General features: G+C 47.1%; 5 protein-coding genes across 7 annotated transcripts; 4 read left to right on the top strand and 1 right to left on the bottom strand.

Annotated features, from left to right (window-relative positions):
- Positions 1 to 1,503: 1,503 nt before the first annotated feature.
- LOC125953329 (serine/threonine-protein kinase ULK3) lies at positions 1,504 to 2,564 on the bottom strand. Its single transcript, XM_049682855.1, has 3 exons — positions 2,245 to 2,564; positions 1,723 to 2,179; positions 1,504 to 1,640 (listed from the first exon to the last, which is right to left on the bottom strand). The coding sequence occupies exons 1-3, from the start codon at positions 2,329 to 2,331 to the stop codon at positions 1,504 to 1,506; spliced, it is 681 nt and encodes a 226-aa protein (XP_049538812.1). The 5' UTR covers positions 2,332 to 2,564.
- Positions 2,565 to 2,765: 201 nt separating this feature from the next.
- On the top strand, positions 2,766 to 3,931 carry LOC125956577 (SREBP regulating gene protein). Its single transcript, XM_049688607.1, has 3 exons — positions 2,766 to 3,017; positions 3,092 to 3,412; positions 3,505 to 3,931. The coding sequence occupies exons 1-3, from the start codon at positions 2,916 to 2,918 to the stop codon at positions 3,739 to 3,741; spliced, it is 660 nt and encodes a 219-aa protein (XP_049544564.1). The 5' UTR covers positions 2,766 to 2,915; the 3' UTR covers positions 3,742 to 3,931.
- A 326-nt stretch (positions 3,932 to 4,257) lies between these two features.
- On the top strand, positions 4,258 to 13,092 carry LOC125956568 (trace amine-associated receptor 4-like). 2 transcript variants are annotated; one of them, XM_049688597.1, is made up of 5 exons: positions 4,258 to 5,121; positions 5,295 to 7,255; positions 10,194 to 10,460; positions 10,567 to 10,773; positions 11,570 to 13,092. In XM_049688597.1, exons 2-5 carry the CDS (start codon positions 7,157 to 7,159, stop codon positions 12,704 to 12,706), a joined length of 1,710 nt encoding a protein of 569 aa, XP_049544554.1. In that variant the 5' UTR covers positions 4,258 to 5,121; positions 5,295 to 7,156; the 3' UTR covers positions 12,707 to 13,092. The 2 variants fall into 2 exon arrangements, with proteins under 2 accessions (XP_049544554.1, XP_049544544.1); XM_049688587.1 differs by having other exon boundaries at positions 10,564 to 10,773.
- A 2,081-nt stretch (positions 13,093 to 15,173) lies between these two features.
- LOC125949741 (glutathione hydrolase 1 proenzyme-like) lies at positions 15,174 to 19,692 on the top strand. 2 transcript variants are annotated; one of them, XM_049677190.1, is made up of 10 exons: positions 15,174 to 15,749; positions 16,827 to 17,043; positions 17,158 to 17,568; positions 17,674 to 17,874; positions 17,976 to 18,222; positions 18,291 to 18,435; positions 18,501 to 18,546; positions 18,730 to 18,970; positions 19,047 to 19,160; positions 19,249 to 19,692. In XM_049677190.1, exons 2-10 carry the CDS (start codon positions 16,988 to 16,990, stop codon positions 19,393 to 19,395), a joined length of 1,608 nt encoding a protein of 535 aa, XP_049533147.1. In that variant the 5' UTR covers positions 15,174 to 15,749; positions 16,827 to 16,987; the 3' UTR covers positions 19,396 to 19,692. The 2 variants fall into 2 exon arrangements, with proteins under 2 accessions (XP_049533147.1, XP_049533060.1); XM_049677103.1 differs by having other exon boundaries at positions 16,789 to 17,043.
- Positions 19,693 to 20,110: 418 nt separating this feature from the next.
- Positions 20,111 to 20,903, top strand: LOC125956047 (cytochrome c oxidase subunit 6A, mitochondrial). Its single transcript, XM_049687958.1, has 2 exons — positions 20,111 to 20,351; positions 20,487 to 20,903. The coding sequence occupies exons 1-2, from the start codon at positions 20,141 to 20,143 to the stop codon at positions 20,720 to 20,722; spliced, it is 447 nt and encodes a 148-aa protein (XP_049543915.1). The 5' UTR covers positions 20,111 to 20,140; the 3' UTR covers positions 20,723 to 20,903.
- The last annotated feature ends 125 nt before the right edge of the window (positions 20,904 to 21,028 follow it).

The following is a 21,028-nucleotide window of genomic DNA, read 5'->3' as shown; positions in this document are numbered from 1 at the left end:
GACAACCAACATCTTCTAGCTTCATACATTCAGACGGCTCGGTTTTGTCTGAATAGGCAAAGCCGGGTGTTTACACTCGCACGCCATTCCCGAAGGGGCACAAAACTTCTCTTTAATAAATCAGTGCGTAAAGCGTACGCAAGTTTAAAGGGCCACCGTTAATTGGCCGTGCGTTTATCGTAGACGCTCCAGCGGGAAGCGGTGTGTATTGGTGGCGGTGATTCGATTTGGCGCCACCAGCGAATGTTTGATTTTCAATTAAAACGCACGTCAGCGGGAGGATCGCGTATGGTAGGAAGATTGAGACACAGCATCGATAATTGATAATTGAGTGTTGGGCCAATTAATTAACAAGGCGCACGCAGTGTTTTTGCATGCGTAATTTTATTTTAAAGCAAGCACGCATTCATAAACAGAGAGAGAGCAGATTTAGACATTTTGTTTGGTGCAAAAATACACGACCATTTATCAAAACATATAACATATGACCACCATTATCACAGCAACGCTGATGAAACAGAGAAAACGGTTACTAAATAATCTTGTAGGTATAGCGAGCAAATACTGCAAAATGCGAAGGTTAGGTTAATGTGAATCAGATGCAATACAATCAAAAAGCTGCAGCGCCTGTAGCCTATATTAGGTATGCTCGTCCTCTCATTTAACTTCTAGTCATATCTTTGAATGCACTTCGATCAACTACTATAAGTATTGGTACCAGTTCTTGTTCAGTTCTCTCAATTTCACACAGTAAGCAAGGCAGCATTTTTCGTCCGATTACCATCCGTGCTGCACATTATTGAACAACACAAACCGGATGGTATGCCTCTGCGTTTTCCACCTCTTCCATTATTTGTGCTGAACGCATTGATTTAATGTGCTCTGCTTCTTCCATCCACCTGACGATTTTTTGTTGTAGAAGTTTTTTGTGTGGTGCAGGGCTGACGACTTCCAGCGCCGGTATCAGAATCCCGAGAGCAGCAGTAAAACCTTCTAACGCTTCGTCCAACTTGTTCTCTAACGCATCATCAATTGCCTTCCGCACTATTTCGAATCCTCGAGCAACGTCTTCAAAATTGCGTGACAAATATGCAAGCATCCGCTCGGGCTCGTCGGTTTCCGCGTTGGTTGGTTCACTCATCTTTCGGCCAGTCGACGGTTCGAATACTGTATCCTTATGCACAGCGCTCCTTATTGCATTGCTGGAACTAGAGGGAGAAGAGGCACTTTTTGCATGTACAATATTCTTAAGAGCTTCTGCCCTATTCAAATACGTTTGGACACGCTGGCGCAGGATTCGCTTCTTTGCTTGATCAGTCTCAGCTAGCGTAATTGGAACGAAATACTGCAATGCTTGACAATACAAGCGATAAGCTGCGCTTATGTTGTGCTCTTCATCCATTTTAATCGCATGTTTAATCAGCTGTATCGCTTTTTCTAAATTCTCATCGTTTGGTACACATTTCAAGTTCAAAAATGCGTCTTCGAAAAACTGTTCAAATGTTATCCGCTCGTTTGGGTTTCGCTGCAGGAGGTGACGGAGCAATTTTCTGCAATCTGCCGATATAGTAGGTTTCTGCGGGATACTAATTGGACTGTTATCCTGGATGCGGCCCGCAAGTTCCTGCACAGACGCTGAGCTATAAGGTGGTTTCCCAAACAGGCATTCATAGAGAATAACACCTACGCTCCACAGGTCTGCAGCAGGGCCATAGGACTTACTTATTAATATTTCAGGTGCCATGTATAAAGGCGATCCCTTCACCGCGGTGTTTTCCTGGTTTAGCTTTAAGCGTTGAGCGAATCCAAAGTCTGCTACTTTCAACACGTATTTGTTAGCTGTTTTATGTAGCAATAGGTTTGCAGGCTTTAAATCAAGGTGACTCACGTCGTGTGCTCGCATGTAGCGCAACGCTACGGCCAGCTGCTGTAAAAACGTTTTACACGTACTTTCTGGGAGAGTTTTGTTTGCTTTGATGTACGACGACAAATTTCCCGCGTTGCAATACTCCATGACAATGTAGACATTGGATTGATCCCATAGGAAATCTCTCATTTCCACAATGTGAGGATGTTTCAGTCTTTTCAGCAGGCCGATTTCAGAGACAACATTATCGATTGCGGAGGGCGATAATTTGTGTTTTTCCATAATTTTGACAGCAAATACCTCTTTGGTTGTCTGTAACAAGGAAAGAAACACTATACTTGAATTATTTAGTAGTTTTGGAAACTCTTTCTACATACCTTCTTGATGGCACGGTACACAACAGCGTATGTGCCCTTGCCCAAACGCTCCATCAGCGTGAAATCTGTGATTTTGGTATCGCTCATGATTTGTTTGTAATTGATTGTGAGAAATGCCAAGATAGTTTGCTCTGAAACTTTGTAATTCTCGATTGCAAAACAAAGTTTCCCAACCAAGTAACAATCAGGTCAAGTCACGTCTAACAAAACATGGTGCCTTTCTAAAATATGACGGAAAAATGTTGACAGTCATAGGTAATGTGTTTGTTTACATCGAGGATGCAGTTTTTTCTTTGACAAGTACGAAACGGGAAACGAAAATTCCAGTTTATCAAGTTCCAATAGTCTTCTCATTGTCCTACATTGTATTTTTACGAAATTTCTTCGTATCAACAAACGCACGGTGCCTTCTTGGTAAATAACCTGTAACCATAACTGTCAAAAATAAAATCCAATACGACAGCGAAAAACAAAACTATGACTTCTCCTGGTTATTTCATACACGTTTGATGAAACAAAAAAACAAACATGTTTACGCACTTTTCATTCGATTGCGGACGATTCATGGACTCGCGTTTTGTTGAACACATTTTTATCGAATAATGCATCCTTCCTACATATCGAGGTGCTCCGAACGTAGACAAATGTGAGACGTCGTAATGTGAGACAAAATGTGCTATGCTATATTGGCAAAATTCGTCCGAAGGAGGTGGGTGCTGGCGATAATATTTATCTTGTCCTTATCCTACTGCATGATCCATCTGATTCGAAAGGTAATATTGAGCTTAGAGTATTTGAGAAGAGAATAGGTTCAACTGTTCATGTTTGTTCCTCGGTTCGTTTGCAGAATAATAACCTGAATCTGCATGGGGACTTCCTGCAAAGCCAGCTGCTGCGCCACAAAGAGATTGTTTGGACGAAACCGGCGTCGCTGCCTTCAGCCAACGAAACAGAAGAAAAACTACCCTCCAGTTGTCGGAATTCGGTGCAAGGCAAAACGCTTATCGTGGACGATCGAGGATATGTATGTCCGCGAGCGGCACTGCTACAAAATGGTTGCTGCAATGACATAAGCAAACGAAAACTATATCCTTGCTCATCCTGCCTGCCCAATCGGTGCTGTGCTGTGTATGAGTACTGCGTGGCGTGTTGTTTGCATCCCGACATGGTAAGCAATGCATATTAGTTGGCGTGGGTGAAGCTGAGTTGTCGGTAAGGTACTGGCCGATTTTTACATTTTCTGTTCTGCTTCTATTGTAGCGTCCCATTTTGGAAGAGGTGTTAGCAAAAGCCAACGGCCGGCAAGTGGCATTATATGCAACCGTGGTCGATCAGTTTGAGCTTTGTCTAACGAAGTGTCGCACCAATTCAAAGTCAGTGCAGAACGAAAACAAGTATCGTAATCCAGAACAGAAATATTGCTACGGTGAGAACAACGAGGCTTGGCTGTCATCGAGCGAGAACGATGGAAACAAAGTAATCCCAGACGATGCCTAGCGTAGTAGCATTGGCTGAGCGTTTTGTATAGTTAAAATATTAACAAATTAATGGTACGAGAAAATAGTGCTACGTATCCGACATAGATAGATTAAAACGAGCAATTATCCAAATGTTAACATGTGTTATCTTTGATCTAATTTTTTTTTCGATTTACTTACTGAATATTTTTATACAAAAGATGACAATTTGGACAATCTTGAGAAGGAATCGAATATATTATTTAAGTACAAGTGCTGACAAAGTAGTAATGATTATAATTTTTTTTTCTATATCATGAATGCTTGAAAAATCGGTAATCAGTCAACCGTACTGAAAATATGGCTCCTATTATATTAGCCAAGATAAGCCGAGAAATTGTATGTACCATCTCCTTACTAATGTTATTTTTATTCCTTTTTGCGTATTGTGTCTGTTTGCTACTGAATAATTCTCGCATCAGCTAGGTAATGTGTAGTTGCTATTAAATTGCGTCGAAACCTGTTGCGCTATTGCACCACTCAATAGGGTCACTTTCAAGGCATGCAATAAGCTAGAACAATTGTACATACATGGTTGGTAGAATTGTGGGTTAATCAAATGAAGACTACGCAAGATGCTTCAGTGACACCGCAAGCGACTAGTGCGCATGTGCCAATATTTAAAAGACTAAAGTGTATGGAACGGCAGGATAAAAGGGAACCAATTCATGAAGCTTTCATATGCCCCGCATTGCTGTATTTGTGAAGCATGAACCGTATTCGTCGCGTGTACTTCGGATCCCTGTTCCAATCCTTAACACAACGAAACCTGTAAAGCGTTGGCGACTAGCGTCCTATTAGCTCCAGTACTGTTTGAACCATGCACGGTGTTTAGTCTAGGCCGCGAACTGGTTCTAACATCTTCTCAAAACGACGTTGTTGTTTGTGAACTAGTCTATTGCCATCCACGTTTTGTTTTGTTTCTTGTTTCTGTTAAACAGCTCATGCCTGCTTAAGTTTCAGCCCCAGTCTTTGTTGCTAGCTTCTTGTTCTAAGTATCCTAGCAACATAATCGGATGGTCTGATTAGAGGAAATCAGAGTGATATTCAAAAATACAACATCCGTGCCGGGCGGAGGTCCTTGTTGCTGCCCCATACAGTTGGCAGGGAACCGTCCATCAACCTGCTGTAGGAATATACGCCATTGAAAAAAGTGCCAGTCGTTTGTAGTTGATCAAACCGAAACCTTAGGCGTAAAAGGGTAAGATTGACAGTGTGCTTGGAGCAGTAGCATCCTATTCGTTGGGCCCAAGGGCTAGCCCCCACCTGACCGACCATTAACCGGTCATCTTCGATAGCTACGAAGTGGATCCAGGTTTTCTTTTTCCGTTCTCGTTCAGTGGAATCGTGTGCAACTATGGTGAGCAAATGACCTACTGATCTCTTGAGCTTAATAAGCATTACCATGAAGGCCGTGATGCCGAAAATACTGCTCCTTTTGGTTTAATTTATTTTATGTTTATTTTCTCTTCTATCTCTTCTTGCATTTTCTCTCTCTTCGGTATCTTTCTCTACGTACTTCGTGCTAACTAGACGTTCATGTGACATGATACAGTTTATAAATTATTCGTTGGTCGCTCAATGCGGATGGAATTCAACAGATGGTAACGATGATTCTGAATCGCCTTGCCAGAAGTCAAATGCCACGTTAATTACCAATCACCCTAGACCCTCCCACTAATAAGTATCCCGTTTTGGAGGATACACAAACCATAAAATTACATTTGCGTTAGGAATATTGTATATTTATTTCTAGTGGCACGCGTGTATGGTTCCTGTATTAAATTGTGGTATTAGAAGTAGAAGAGGAGGCAATCAAGCAGGGAGAGCGAAAAGGGAATGTGATAGGTTAAAAAAACTAAAACTGAACAGGATAAAAGTATTCGCAGGAAATGGCTGTTGAAGGATTAAAAAAGGCTGCGTTGTATGAACAGGGGCTCTATTGGAACAGCTTGGCGTGGGAATTTAATATGCAGCCGTAAGTGGAATGAACTTGCCATCGAATATGAGCATGGAAAACCATCCAAAGAAATAATCCCGGCTAGAGGAAGCAACAGTAGTAGCCAAATAAAAGAAAGAAAGAGAGACAGAGAGAGAGAGAGAGAGAGAGAGAGAGAGAGAGAGAGAGAGAGAGAGATAGAGAGAAAAAGAGACAGAGAGAATAAAAGTCCGTGCGCCACAGGTTTTGAAGTAGATGGAATAGATGTTACAATCAAGATGTAAGGGTAGAAATGTAAAAATCTTCATATGTAATGCCTGGCTTATGAATGCAGCATTCATAATGACCGCGGAAACAGCGCTGGCAACGGATTAGTGAGTTCTCAATAGTCGAGACTCTTTTCATAGCCACCCAATAATGTTGCTCTAACCAAATGAGGGGCAAATGCATATAATCCGTAAAGCACTACATCTCACTGGGTATGTATAGGTGTTATCTTAAGTTAGCTAACTTAAGTTTATAAAAAAAACCATTGTTATGGAAAACTTAACGTTTCGATCGTTTACGCCGCTGTGCTTCCAAGTCGACGCCGATCATCAAATAATATTGTTAAAAGGACGATGTTTCGGGAGTATCAATTTTGAGGAATCGATACGTTTGCTAGTACGAAAAATGCGTACCAGTTTAACGTGCAAGCCAACAGTAAGAGAGCCAACCAAGACAGCAAACCATAGAGATCAAGAAGACTTAGGCCCACGCTCAATCGATACACATCAGTGCAAAAGCAAAGATCTAGCGAATTATTGTTATTAACGGTAAACAGAAGAAGCATAGTGTGCATATCATATTTAAGCAACCAGAGATCACATTTTTAAACACTTGGTTAGCGGTGCTCACGCAAACATATTCGCACGCCAAAGAAGATTGAAAAACGCAACGGTTCCCTTGGGCTGGTTCGCACGGGCTGCAGCCCTCTATAATCGCCAACCGAATACTGTCAACTATCAACCGAAACATACGTCAATCATACACACTACAGAATCCAGTGGGACGCACCGGCAAATGGAATTAGAATCATTTGTTTAAAAAGTAGTATTCCCATAACGCTGTAGTTTTAAAAATGTGCGACCCGATCTGCCGGGAGGAGCAGCCTACACTCAGCAGCATCGTTGACTACTCCAGTCATATCAGCGGCCGTTTGGCTTTTACCATCAATCCTGGCAACATTCCGAGGATTCGGCTAACTCATCTACTCTGCAGCAACGGCTGTATCGTCGCCGACGTAAGAAGTCCGCAGTCCAGCGTGTGTTCTGTTTCCAGTACGCCATGAACTGTACCGTCAGCCGTCGTCATCATCATCATCAACAGCCACAGCCACTGCTCAACAAAGCTGACGAAGACGACAACGACGAAGACTACAACGACTGTTCTTTAGTCTCCACTGCTGCTCCACAAAATGGTACCATTCCAGCTGGAGATATTTGCTCTCGTGGCCGTACTCGTCGGCTTCATAGTCAACACCTACATTGTCGTGATAGTAATACTCACGAAGCAGGTAAGTGCTGCAAATACAAAAGAAGGGTAGGATCAGCTACATCCCCTAGCGGGTTGCCTAAGGCCGCCACCATGGCCACAATAGAACCTCTCATCCCGTCATCATTCTCTAGAGTGTTGTTGCTCGATCCCGCTTCCCCATCAATATGATTTGATCATTAGAATGCCAACTGTTGTGCGTGTGTTAGCAATAGGTAGGTCAGAAAAAAGACCTCCCTTTCGGCTTACTAGATGAGAGTGAGTGTGCAAGCTGGCTCACGGGATAGCTTCGGGCAAATCTCATCTTTGAATCCTTTTGACCATGTCGGTGTATGTGTCGATTCAATGGATCGCGTATGGACGTGGTCGCATGAGTAAAAATTGCACCTAAGACAAAAAATTGTCTGTACCATTAAATGCGCTGCAGCAAGCAAACAAGTGGGTCCTTATACCAGAACTGGCAAAAGAAAGACATCTAATCCAATTTGTTTTTTTTTTACGTTGGAAACGCACACAGGAATCGCTTCGGAATATATTTTTACAGGTGAATGGTCTGTCTCATTGCAAAATGTCAGCTTCAGACCCTTCTGCGCTACTCTCTGGAGCCGTATGTTAACAGAAGGCATTTGGAAAACATTTTGCAAAACATGAGAGACGACGCCCCGTCAATTCCTACGGGCGTTTTCACTACACTGTATGTGCCGAGACGGGTGCGATGCTCTGGCTGGAACGAGAGAAATCAAGTTTCAATCATCTTCGTTTATGTTGTTTGAACTGCCAAGACTGGTGGGAAATCGTTTGCCTCCGTTTCATTCTGCTACATGATTTCCATTTCCCGCTTTTGCTTTTGAAGCGGTGTACGGGAAGGGGGATGGTGTTGTTGGAGGGGTTCGATCTATCTATCAATCCATCCAATTTGTGTCTTACTTTCGCGCTCCTTTTTCTGGAGATCGGATGGAGAACGGATGGAGTGGGTTGAAAGTATACGGTTTTCTATTTTTGCGCATCACCCTCCAGTGGCACTGTTGCAGCTGTTCCACCAACCCAGAAGACACCGGCACGGGTATCACGACCACGGCAAACCCCATAGAGGTGGCCTCAAACCAAAACCAAAGAAAGCATTTCATACACCTGATGGTGAAATTTTAATGATCATCTCGGGTGTCTTGTCACGAAACGGGGGCTGGCGCCTTCGGTACGACCCTTTCCACTCTCCGTTTTTTTCTCTATGTACCCTGCTTGTTCGTCCGTGAGTTTTGATGTGAACCCGATACAGAGAGAAAGAGAGAAAGCGAGAGAGAAAGGCAAGAACACGATGAAACACAAACCCCGTTCCAAAAAAATAAAAAAATAAAACACAAGCGCTGAATGTCGAGGTAAATTAACGAAGGTAAACTCTTGTTTTAAAAATTTAAAACAAAAAAACTTCTTCAATCGGCTTTTCGGCACAGCCAACCGGTGCCCGTTCCTGTAGCGATGCATTATCGATGAGGCTGCCGCAATTACACCTAAGGATACGTCTTTACAATTTGTATATCCCCTGGTAACATGAGCTTCCCTTTACTGGTTGCACGTATTGCGGACCGGAGGGATTTGATTTTATTATGGGCTCTCCGGTTGACTCGATTTCTTGGGTGTCCTGGCCTGGGTGTACATCGGATTGCTCTGACTGCTCGTGACTGCTGCAGGAAACTTAATTTAACTTGAACTGACGTGATAAAACTTCGTTTGTTTTTGGTACAGCCGGTTCCTTGCAAGAGCCTCGATTGATTCCATTCTGGTACTGGTTGAAATTACGCTCTCTAATTCTGGCGTTCTATATTTGACCCAGCATAGCCCATGGTCCATGACTAATAGATTAATGTGAAGCAGTGTGCAGCCCGCTTTGCCGCACGCTCTCTGCCGCCCTGCCTAAGTCAGTAGCAAATTGCTGACAAATAACCAGATTGCTTTCATTTCCGCTTAGTGAAGCTGCCCCAAACCTGCACCTGCTGCGCGCTAATTAATTTACAATGAGATCCATCAAGCATCCAACAGCAGCCGCCGGTCCGTACCGGACGGAGCATTCATTGCAGAACGCCTTTTTTTTTTTTTTGTTTCATCACCATCTGGTTGCTTGGAGCAGGAGCATAGAAAACGGGCATACCAACTGCAACATTGTGCAATAGATTGGAAGTGATAATAATGTCAATCGCCGGGCCGGAAGTCTCTTCCGGCTGTGAACGTAGCCACTTTGGCTCACATCCTGCGGGGCACTGGGCGCCTCCTTTTTTCAACCCAGATGAGGGACTGGGCGCCTCCTTTTTTTGCCAGCCAGCGGCACCTGCTCTGGGCACCGCAACCACATGGCACAGTGTGCGTGGCATGCTGTGTATCTACCCAACTAAACTGTACTGACCCTTAGTAGCTGGCTAGCAAAAGTTAGTTAGTTTTGGGTTTTTTTTTTTTGTATTCACTGCTCAATATAAGCAAAACGACATGTTAGCAAGCAACTGACACACTGTCCACCAAACAAAACCTCGCGGGAATAGGCTAATGATGAGCAGTTGCACAAACAAACGCTAGGCCGACAACATGCGACAGTGTGTGCCTGGCGGCTCCGAATGAATACTATGCCTAGTTTAGGTAACGTTTGTGCGCTTAATGGTGAGGGGAGGAAATAATCGTCAACGAAGGCCTCTCTCTGAACCGCATGGTAAACCGAGTAAATTACAATTCAATTGCTCTTTTAGGGGATTCATTGGGTTACTGAGAAATCTGCTAGACGCAATCTGGAACGTTAAAGGAGCTGGAGCGTTAAAGGGAAGAACTTTCACGGTTTTAATCAATAAGCTTAACTATGACAGCGACCTGTCAACATGCCTTCTACACTTCCCCAAAATCACACGCCCGGTGTCATCCCGGTCGTCCGGTTTGATTTACAAGCTCAAAAAAAAAAAATCTTCGACCCCTAATTACAGATAACCTTTGCCAGCAAGGTGCTGCTGCTGCATCTGGGAATCGTTAACACGGTGTTGTGCCTGTGCTACTGCATCTTCTATGCGATCAGCCTGCTGCAGCTGCTGCCGGTTGGATTGGAAGCGATGGACGTGACCTGTCTGCTGTTCGGGCTTTGCTTCAACACGCTCCATTCCATCGCCCTGTGGACACTCTGTGCGCTCAACTTCGATCGTTACTTCGCCATCGCGACACCACTGCATTATGGCACTTACATCAACACCAAAAAGGTATGCCTTGCCGATCGTTACTGAGCGGACGGATCGCCTTTTCGCTTCCACCCGCTTAATCGAAAGAATATTTTCTCTAATCGCTATTTTCGGGAACCAACAGCAGGTGCTTATAACTCTTGGTGCCGGTTGGATAGTGTCAACACTATTTAGCCTACCGCAGGCGGCCCGTATCTCCGCGTACAAGTTCGACAATGACTATGCGCTCTGTCTACCAAACTCGCCGACCACCGAATCGCTCGTCTATAGTGTAAGCTTCGTGCTGTTCACTATCCTGCTACCGATCATCCTTATCCTTGGATGCAATATGAAGGTAAGCGTTGCACGGTATGCCTACCTTATGCTCGGATTAGTTATTTAAGTTTCTTAGGACAGCGTGTTCAAAAAGCGCTAATACTAACCATTTGTTTGAAGTGCCTTGGTTCGATCATGCTTCGAACTTTTCCCGGTTCGATGCTGGAACTGGATTACTCTAAAGTAGCATTCTAAGTTAGTAAGCCACTCAGACAGTGATAGACGAATACCTTCAACGGTGATTAACAATACATAACAACACACACAAACACTCGCAAGCACACGTACACACACACACACACACACACATAAACTCTCACGAAGCTCAGCTCATCGTCTTCGTATTCCGGCAACACTCTATTTCCGTTTTCTAATCAGATGGTGTGCGCGCGCGTGTGTGTTAACACATTTAATATGTAACACATTGCGGACGGTGAGATTGCTCTCACTAGGGATTGCCCCACACCTAAGGCAACAGCCAAGCTGTCGTTTCATTAATTGCAGGCGGTGCGCTAATGAATATGCAAGCCCAATCCTAAGCCTACCCCAAAGCAAATCAAAATCGTTAAATCGTCGTCCTAGGTGCGCAGGGGTTTGCAGGTAACGGCAGCCCTGGGTATACCTGGTATCCTGGCGCGCGGGGTTGGTAAATCAAATCAAATTAGCATCGAGCGACACTGCGCCGGAATCTGGTCCGCTAAATCAATACCGGCATAAATTGTTGGGGTTCTATTTGGGATAGAATATTCATTGTTCGCGGTTCAATGGTGAAGTTGTCGTCTCTGATGTTCGCCCTCAACCTTGACCTTCCGCAGGTACTGATGATTGCACGATACCAGCGAAATCGGATCGCCTCCGCTATCCTGGAGGTGACGCTGTCGGCGCAGCTCACCATCACGCACCAGCGTAATCCGTTCTTCGTCCAGGGCGAGGCCGTCGGGCCGGGTGCACCGAGGCGACCGGGCGGCACCGGTGCATTGGCTGACCCCGGTGGCGGCCTCACCGGTGACTGCAAGGCGTGCACGCAACCGGGCACCAACCAGAACAACCCGGCGGCCAACGTGATCCAGCTGGTCGGCTCGGCCATCCTGTTCCACTGTCCGTACTACTTCGTCATCCTGTGGAACAGCGTGCTACCGTTCGTGACGGGTGGATCGTGGCGAACGCCCGCCCTCCTGCTCAATCTGGCCTTCTTTCTGCTGCTCCTCTCGCCCACCATCAACGCGATACTGTACGGCGTGCGGAGCAAGATCGTACGCCGCTCGTTACGCAATATCTGGCGCAAGCAGAAGCAGAAAATGGAGATACACTACGAGATACAGGCGCGAACACCGTCGACCTGTGGTTCACGGCGCCCTTCGCTCAGTGGAGCCCAGCAGCAGCAGCAGCAACAACAACAGCAACCGCTGCTGGTCGCGTTCGCCGATGGCGGGACGCGTTCGGAAGTGTCTTGCACGGAGGCCAACCAGTACCACCATCCGTCGGCCGCTATCTCACGCGCGAACCGTATAAAGTTCGGTAGTTGTTCGGCGCTGGCTACACCTTCACCGAGCATTGCACCTACCCTAGCCGCCCACGTGCAGCATGAGCTGCTGGCGGCACACGGTCAATCGGCCATCGGCATCGGCATCCGGCCGAAGATCACAATCACCAAGATCCTTGCCGACGACGATGATGAGCCGGCTGCCCGGACACGCCTGCTGAGCGACTCCTCGGCGACCGAGGCTAGCGAGGGAGGCAGTTTGCACTATGATGACCAGCGGTGTGGTGCGATGCCCCCACCGACCTCCATCACGATACCACCGACCCTTTACCACTATCACACCGACAATCGTAATGTCGCAAGACAATCAGGTGCCAAGCCGACCGGCGCCTCTAGCGCCATCCGGCTCGAGCCGCAGCTAGCATTTAGGAAGTTTTGTTCTTTACAGGAAATTCTTGGAACTGAGTAAGGTGAGCAAAGAAAGGGGTATCCGCACTATTTAGCCTGTTACTAGCTCGTAAGAACTGGAACCCCTTTGAACATACCACTTAGGAAACACACACACACACACACACACACACACACTTTACGGGCTATGAGTGCGTAGGGGGATTGGCAGTAACGAATAGGAAGTGAATAATGATATTATTATACATATTAGCTACAAACCTATAGATATAGGTGTACACTAAATGTAGATGTGATGCAGTGTTTACACCGTTATAGGCCACTCGCTCTCTGTCCCATAGGGAAAGAGAAAGGGTGATGGTGATGATGAGGCGAAATGTATATGTTGAATTTTTGAATGTGAATCGAATGAAAGGTAGACTCAATAAAATGACCGCCCCCAACCAACCCTCCCCACCTCCCCACCCTTTTCCAAACTCCTCAACCTCTTCCGCAACCGACGCCTCTCCCCCGCCCTCCCCCCCCCCCTCGTCCGCCTCCACCACGGTTTGAAGTTGGTTATCGAGCAGGAGATCGATCGATGGATTCGAGATAGGCTGTTGTTAACGAGCGAATTCTTAGCGGTTTGGGGTAGGGGTGGAGAGTACCAGAGCTTCGATGTTTAGCAGTGCACCCTATACCCTATTTGCAGTAAGGTGCTAATTATTGGATCGAATCTCGAGCTAGACGGAGCTCGGAGGTGTGCTACCGCTCCCTCCCCGGCCATCCACACACGCACACACACATGCGAAGGATGCGGAGCTCTTGTTTTGTGCACGTACAAATACGCAAGTAAGTAAAACTAGCAGAATTGATCAACAAGGCTAAGGACACCATGGACCTCATATGACCCGATTGGAGCAGGTTTCAATTTTTACAAACCCCGTACGTTATAGCAAACTACAACTTCCCTCACGCTCTGAACGCAGCAAAACACAATAAACTACAAGGAATGGTTTTTGGTTAGTACATAGATACTGAAACATGTTTCTTTTCTTTTTTTTTTGTTTTGTCTCCCGGAATGGTCGCAATCGTTTGCAGCATCGCCACGCACCATGGCAGCTCGTTTCTCGATCAACAGCCATGGGCAGCAGCATGTCCATATTGAATCTTTATCGCTGTTTGTTTGTTCGTTTTTTATTGTCGTTATTTCGTAATGCGTGTTCGAAATAGTCCAACATGTGCTTGATAGGTATTTGATAGAAAAGCGCAGACGAGAACGTTCCCAGCATACTGAAGCGAAGCGAAAGCGTGGCACCAGCGAAAGCGTAGCATTTCAGTACGGCGGGTCCCCTTACCCCTTAGCACCATGGTGCGAAGGGACCTCAAAGAGCAGAAGTCATACATAAAGGATAAGCTCCCCGGTTCTAACTACCTAACTTTTGGGGGTAGTGCGTGTACCGGCGATTTAGCTGGGACTTTTTCATTGTTCTATTGTGACTATACAATTACATTGGTAACTCCGGGAAACAGCTCGCAACATCCCACTCTAGCTGGCCTGTGCTCTTCCGTCTGCATCTTCCGTTCACCCGTCTTTTCGAAAAGACTGATGCGATGACAGCAGGCGGCCATTCCATCGGCGGTCGCGATGCATCGCCGAGCACGACCTCAAAAAGATAAAAATAAATATACACGCACTTCACCTCACGGACGGAAATGGGCCACCCGGTTTCCATGACTACCGGTCACATCGGTTACGTTGCGCCATACTACACATTTGTTTCTGCTGCTGCTGCTGCTTTTAAATGCTTGTCGTGGTGGTTGGTGATCGAATCTTCCACTTACCACCTGCCCGCTAAAGCCAACACGACGCGCCCCGTGTGTCGCCTTGGACCGTTAATTCCCGATAGAGCGGCATGTGTGACTACGCAAGCGACGCAGCACATGTAGAGCGGCGAGCGACCAGGAGCGCTAACTGATTAGTCCATCGGACCATGCTTGCTGGCCACCTAATCTCACATTCCGAATCTTCGCATATATGGTGCGTTTTTTTTTTTTGTTCTGTTTGTTCTTTGGCCGTCGACATTCTCCGGCAATTTTGGGAATTTCGTGAAAACACTATCGCTTCCGGCTGACCTCGATTGCTTGCCGATGCCGATTGTGTAATAGCCCGTGTGTTTGCCCCAAGGATTGATAAGTGATAAGTGGACGATTCCGACCGGGCCGCTTGCCGTTACAGCCTTGGGATTGGGTCAGCCTGGTCAACCGGCAGCCCAAAAAAAAAGAAAGAAAAAAAACACCATGACCTTGACGTGCGCCAACCATAGTACGCGTTTGGAATTTTCCCGACCGTGCATAGGCAGCATGTAGTATGCTGGCTTTGCTGCGGCTGCTGCTGCTGCTGGTGTCTGTGCTAATGGCTGTGCGAGGGCTAGTGCGCGCGCGTTCCCGCCTGTTTGCCTAGTTGTTGGTGTGCGTAATTTGCGGATCATCGATTGGCCCGAAGCCGTGCCCGAGACCGGAGAGACAGTCGCTTCCTGCCATCCTTCCCAACCGGCAGCTCGCGGTACCTTGGTCTCACCGTATTCCTCGGTAGTCCTCTGGTGCCTTCCGGTGGGCCCCGGGGCGCGTACCGGCTCCTCGCCGATCCTTTCGTTTCGTTTCTTCCGTTCTCTAACTCTAACTCTTTCGTTTTGGTTTTATGTTTTCCTGGTTCCAGCGGCTTTTTGTTTTTTCGTTTTGTTTTTTGTTCTATCCTCCCCACGTTTTACTATTTAGCAGTAAAACGTTGCCCAAGTGTGCCTTGTAACGTCGAGATTGCACTAACCGACAACAACCGGAACCGTTCCGTGGATCGCGGGTTTTGCCATCCGGGTCGCTATCCTTGGGAAAGCGCGCACGCGGGCTAGTAGTGCCCCATCCTGCCAGGACATCGCAATCATCGCAGTGTGTGTTTGTGCGTGCAAACATGCATATGGTGCCGCTGTGTTAGTGTTGGCCTTTTTTGGTACGAGCTGCCAGCAGTGTTCCAGCGCCTTGAGAGAGAGAGAGAGAGAGAGAGAGAGAGTGCACTGATTTCCCAAAATCTTAGTCCACCGGACAACTACAGAAATGGCTCAAAGCTGGTAATACTCGCTTATTCCACAGGTGTACGGTTATTGCATGTACCGAAATATGTCCAATAGATTAACCATACATGTTGACGTCTCATTTAATATAATTTAATCGTTCACAATACATAAGTAGCCATCCCATCGATGTGGTGAAACCATTCCTACCAACGGCTCCTAGCAGCTCCTATTGCCAGCAAAACGGCATTAATAGTGCTCTTGCTGCCCGTTTCAAACCCCCAATCAAATTATGTCATGCGTGTTGGTGCAGCATGTTTGCTACTCTGTCTTGTGTCTCGCGGTGTCACCGCATCACTTGCGACCACGTGGACGCATAGGTGGGCGTAAGGTGGACCATGAGTGAATGGAATGTTACTAGCAAAGTGCCGTTTGGTTTGACTCATACGTTCGTTGCTAGAGCGCAGGACTAGATATTGTGTTCATCTTTTCAAAGAAATACATTATGCATGAAGTTGAGAAAACGACACCCCAGCAGCAACAGCAGCAGCACAACTCACCGATCAACAAACAAAAACGGTCTGAATGATTATTCTGGAGTCTACACCGCGCCAATTGGTCCGCTGCTGATGTTATTAAATTGTGGTCTATACCTTCCTCGCAATTGAAAATCGTGTCGTAACGGGGCAAATGACATCATAGCTCCTAGTCATCCTTTATGAGTTACTTAGTTTAGTTACTATACCTAGTCACCTGACTACCTAGTCACCTGACTACACCCACCGATCAGTAACAACTACGAAAAAAAAATTATATTTGTATTTGTCAAAAAGGACTCCTCCTTTCAGTAAAGGTATTTTGAATTTCCCCCCATTCACCTGCCAGCTGGTCAGCTGTTTGCCAGCAGCTCCTTCTCCGTTATCTAAGATTTCCATCGCTTTACTCTTGAACGCTCGACTGTATTTTCAACGCAGCAAACGATGATCGCAGTCTCGAGAGCTGTTTTTTTTTATTCGATTTTTTGTTCAGCATAAAGTATGCTACGATTTCATGTTTTCCCATTCTGTTTGTCGTTTGCTATTTGGCATTGATTCAGTGTCGCGCTTCTCTCGTCCATCCTGGTCGTGATCGTAGCCATCGGTCTGCTTTGGCTGTGGGCACCACAGTCCAGCCGCTGGGAATCCGGTGCTGGGCAAACCAAGCAGGCAGCAACGGATGGGGCAGCAGGGCAGCTAACGCCACCCGATCCCAGTGGAACCGATTTTACCGTGCGCTTGTCGCACTCGGCCTTGCACATGTACGAGTCGGCCGCCGTTTGCAGCGATTCCGACATCTGCAGTCAAATCGGACGGTAAGCAGCAGCGGCAGCAGCTCGCATTCGCATGGATGGTTTCACAATTTTCACGTATTTTTCCTATAACACACACACACACACACACACGCACAAACGCGCGCACTCGATTAGTGATCTACTGCAACGCAATGGTACGGCAGTTGATGCAACCATTGGCATCATGCTCTGTGCCGGCCTGACCAACCTTCAGTCGATGGGGTTGGGTGGTGGCTTCGTGATGAACATCTATCAGCACAAGGAGCGACGTGCGTACACGCTCGATGCGCGTGAGGTCGCCGCGGGAAAGGCAACCGAGGAGATGCATCTGCACGATCCAAGCACAACGAACGAGGGCCCGTTGTCGGTGGCAGTGCCCGGCGAGCTGCAGGGCTACTGGGAGGCACACAAGCGGTTCGGTGCGCTCCCGTGGGCCGAATTAGTGCAACCGTCCATCGACCTGTGCCGACGCGGCATCCCGATCACCAAGCATATGCAGGACTCGCTGACCTTCAACCGGAAGGCGCTGAACGATGAGCGGATCAGGTAATCAAATCATTGCTTAATTGGTATTGCTCCTGCTGCTGCTGCTGCTACGGGCACCATTTCACCCGTCATTTACACACCACCTCACACCCTCGCCCTACCTAGATACATGTTTTCCGATCCGGCCACCGGAAAGCTAAAGCAGCAAGGGGATCACATTCACCCAGGCGTACTGTGTGACACGCTGGCCGAGATTGCGGTACAGGGCGGTGATGCACTGTACAGCGGTGCGTTGGCTAGCCAGTTCGCCGAGGATTTGCGCGAGATGGGGAGCATTCTCACGCTGGAGGATCTGCGCCGGTACCGGTAGGTGAGCCAGCTGCCCAGCTTGCCACTGTCCCTCTGCTCTGACAGAATGGGCGGGTCTGTTTTTTTTTTTTTCTTCGTTTTCACGTTCCTCTCTCCAGTGTTCGGTGGACCGAGTCGCTACCAATCGACCTGAATGGAGACACGATGTGGGTGGTACCGCCGCCGGCGAGCGGCATCCTCGTCGCCTTCATTATGAACATCCTGAAGGGCTACCGGATGGAAGCAACGGATACGCGGAGTGCCGACGCGGTCATCGCGACGGCGCATCGTTTTGTGGAGGCGTTCAAGTTCGCCTACGGCAAACGTACTGCCATCGGTGATCCATCCTTCGTTGACGTACGCGAGGTGAGCACGCACGATCTGAGTACCGCTCAATGCAAACGAGATATCTGAGGGACGACATTATTGTGCAGCTCACCGCTAATCTCACGTCGGACGGCTATGCAGAGACAATACGCCAGCGCATTGACGAACACCGTACGCACCATTCGCCGGCCGATTATGATGGAGAGTTCCATACGCCAAACAACGACGGTACGGCACACATCTCAGTGCTGGGTAAGTCTCTCACTCGTCAGGAGTTTACCCGTAGTTCGTTGATTACATCCTCCTGTTGGTTTCAGGGCCGCGTGGAGATGCCGTTTCAGTTACCAGTTCGGTGAATTTCTAGTAAGTAGCTCGCTAGCACCATTCACACAGATCTTCATTATTCTCTCGGCAGGCTGGTATACCACGAAGACTGTTGTGACTACTGTTCTGGGATCGCTATTCTAGGCGCGGGATAATCATCAACCAGGGTTTCCATTCACGCCGTATTTCGCCAACCCGTTGATTAAATGATTTTCGTTTTAGTTTCGGCGCTGGGCTGATGGGTGCGCGCACCGGTATTATAGTGAATAGCGGAATGGATGACTTTGCTTCACCCGGACTGCAAAACTACTTCGGGTTGCCCGGTTCAAAGGCCAACTTCATAAGACCGTACAAGCGCGCCCTATCATCGATGGCACCGACGATCGTAACCGATGCCGAGCACAATGTGAAGTTAGTTATCGGTGCGGCCGGTGGAACTAAGATCACAACCGCTGTGGCATTGGTAATCACGTCAGACGGCTGGTGTATTGATTCAAATCGCTAACAACCGTCTCTCACCCTTTCACCCTCGACCTCAGACCTTGATGCGCGCCCTTTGGTTCGGATATGACATCAAGGAGGCGGTGGATGCGCCACGCTTCCACCATCAGCTCATACCGATGGCTGTCCAGTACGAGTACGGTAATCTGGACGTAAGTTAATCCCACTCTTACAGGCTCACGAGTTCTCTTGATCATAACCAGTGCTCATCACCATCTGCTAAACTATCTGGCTCCGCAGGTGCTCATTCGGGGACTGCAACAGAAGGGTCACGAGACGATGCGCTACCGGGAGCGCGGATCAATCATTTGTGCCATCGCGCAGAACGCATCCGGCGTATACGCCAACGCTGACTTTCGCAAGGGTGGCGATGTGGCCGGTTTTTGATGTGGCTTAGCATTTGATGCAAATTCGTCGTTCGAAATACGGGTGCCAACAACTATGCGTAGAATTAATTAGGCCATGCAAAAGCAATACTTCAAGACACAGGACAACGGGAATGAGACTTACTGCGCTACCTGCATGGTGGTAGCGAAATGTTTTCTTTTGCGAGAACGCTTCGTAGAATCATTGTTGCAACTGAACTGATATTTGAGTGACGAGTCTTTTACCACTTTTCCAAGACAGAGGACATATGTATAATTATATTTGCAGTTGGACTAGTGGTGGAAAAATACTATGAATAAACAGTCATATATGTTACTTTTTTCATACAATTGCGGGTTTTAAAAGTGATGTTAAATTATTTTACAGCGTATGGTATAGTTCATATCTTCATCTGCTTGTATTAATAGTCATTACGAATACTAAGCAAATGAACAAATTGACCCTATAAATCGTACACGTACTCAGAACCGCTAGCTGCTAGTAGTAAACATTCGCGATGAAGCCAGACAACCGGTTCGTTAAGATGCCGAAAAAATTATCACTTCTTTCCTGAACGAAAGTCGAAACAATTTTACCCGGAAAGTGAACGAAGGAATGTGCACGAAAATCATCGCCGATCTGTCAAACCTTCAAATCTTTTTTCGCCCGATTTCGCCGGTGTAAGCTGGCACTACTGGCTATTAATAGTTTAGTACCGCGGGTTAAATGGCCGGCGAGTTGGGTTCGCCCAATTTCGCAAGGTCATATGACAGTTAGTCGACCAAAACGAAATAGGACCGCATTTAGTGCTTTTTATCGATTTTTCTATTATTCATTGTCCATTGAGCACTTTGCGAATTTGCATCCAGAATCCACGATCATGTCGCTCGTTTCGCATATCCTGCGTCGTTCAATCTCGCAATCAATCGCTAAACAGGCCCAGGTAGGCGGTCCATCCGCCGTTGCTGGCCACGAAGGTAAGTCGTCGTCATGGTCGAATTACGGAAAAGCCAGACGGCCAGAGCCAACTTTCCCGGCCAGAACTGTGCTTACATAATAATGAAATTGACGATGGATTTTTTTTTGTGTTGGCGTATTTCTCTATTTGGCAGCCGGTGGTTACAAGGTATGGAAGAAGCTGTCCTTTTTCGTGGCCATGCCTGCAGTCGGCTTGTGTATGCTTAATGCATACCTGAAACATCAGGAAGAGCACGGCCATCCCAGACCGGAGTTTGTCAAGTATGAGCATCTGCGCATCCGTAACAAGCGGTTCCCGTGGGGCGAAGGCAACAAGAGCTTGTTCCACAACCCGCACACCAACCCCCTTCCCGATGGCTACGAACACTAGGAAGTGGTAATCCGCCTCCTCGTACTGTTTACAGCGGCCGGAACAACGGAAAGTGGAACCAAACTCCCAGGGGTTTTGGACAAACCGCTGGTTTGCACGGCTGAACATCCGATGTCCTAGTTGCCGGCTACCCGTTGACGTATAGTGTCACTCTAAATAAAACTTCGTTAAAAAGCACGAATGCGCCTGTTTTGATAAGCCTTTTTTATGTACAACCATGTAATTAGCCGTGGGTACTTGTATACCATTATATGCAAGAGCTTAATCTCTGATGAACTCGCCACCTTACATAATTGCATACTATGC

This window comes from Anopheles darlingi, chromosome X, assembly GCF_943734745.1.
Source record: "Anopheles darlingi chromosome X, idAnoDarlMG_H_01, whole genome shotgun sequence".
NCBI classification, from domain to species: domain Eukaryota; kingdom Metazoa; phylum Arthropoda; class Insecta; order Diptera; family Culicidae; genus Anopheles; species Anopheles darlingi.
This window is presented reverse-complemented; position numbering and strand designations above follow the sequence as displayed.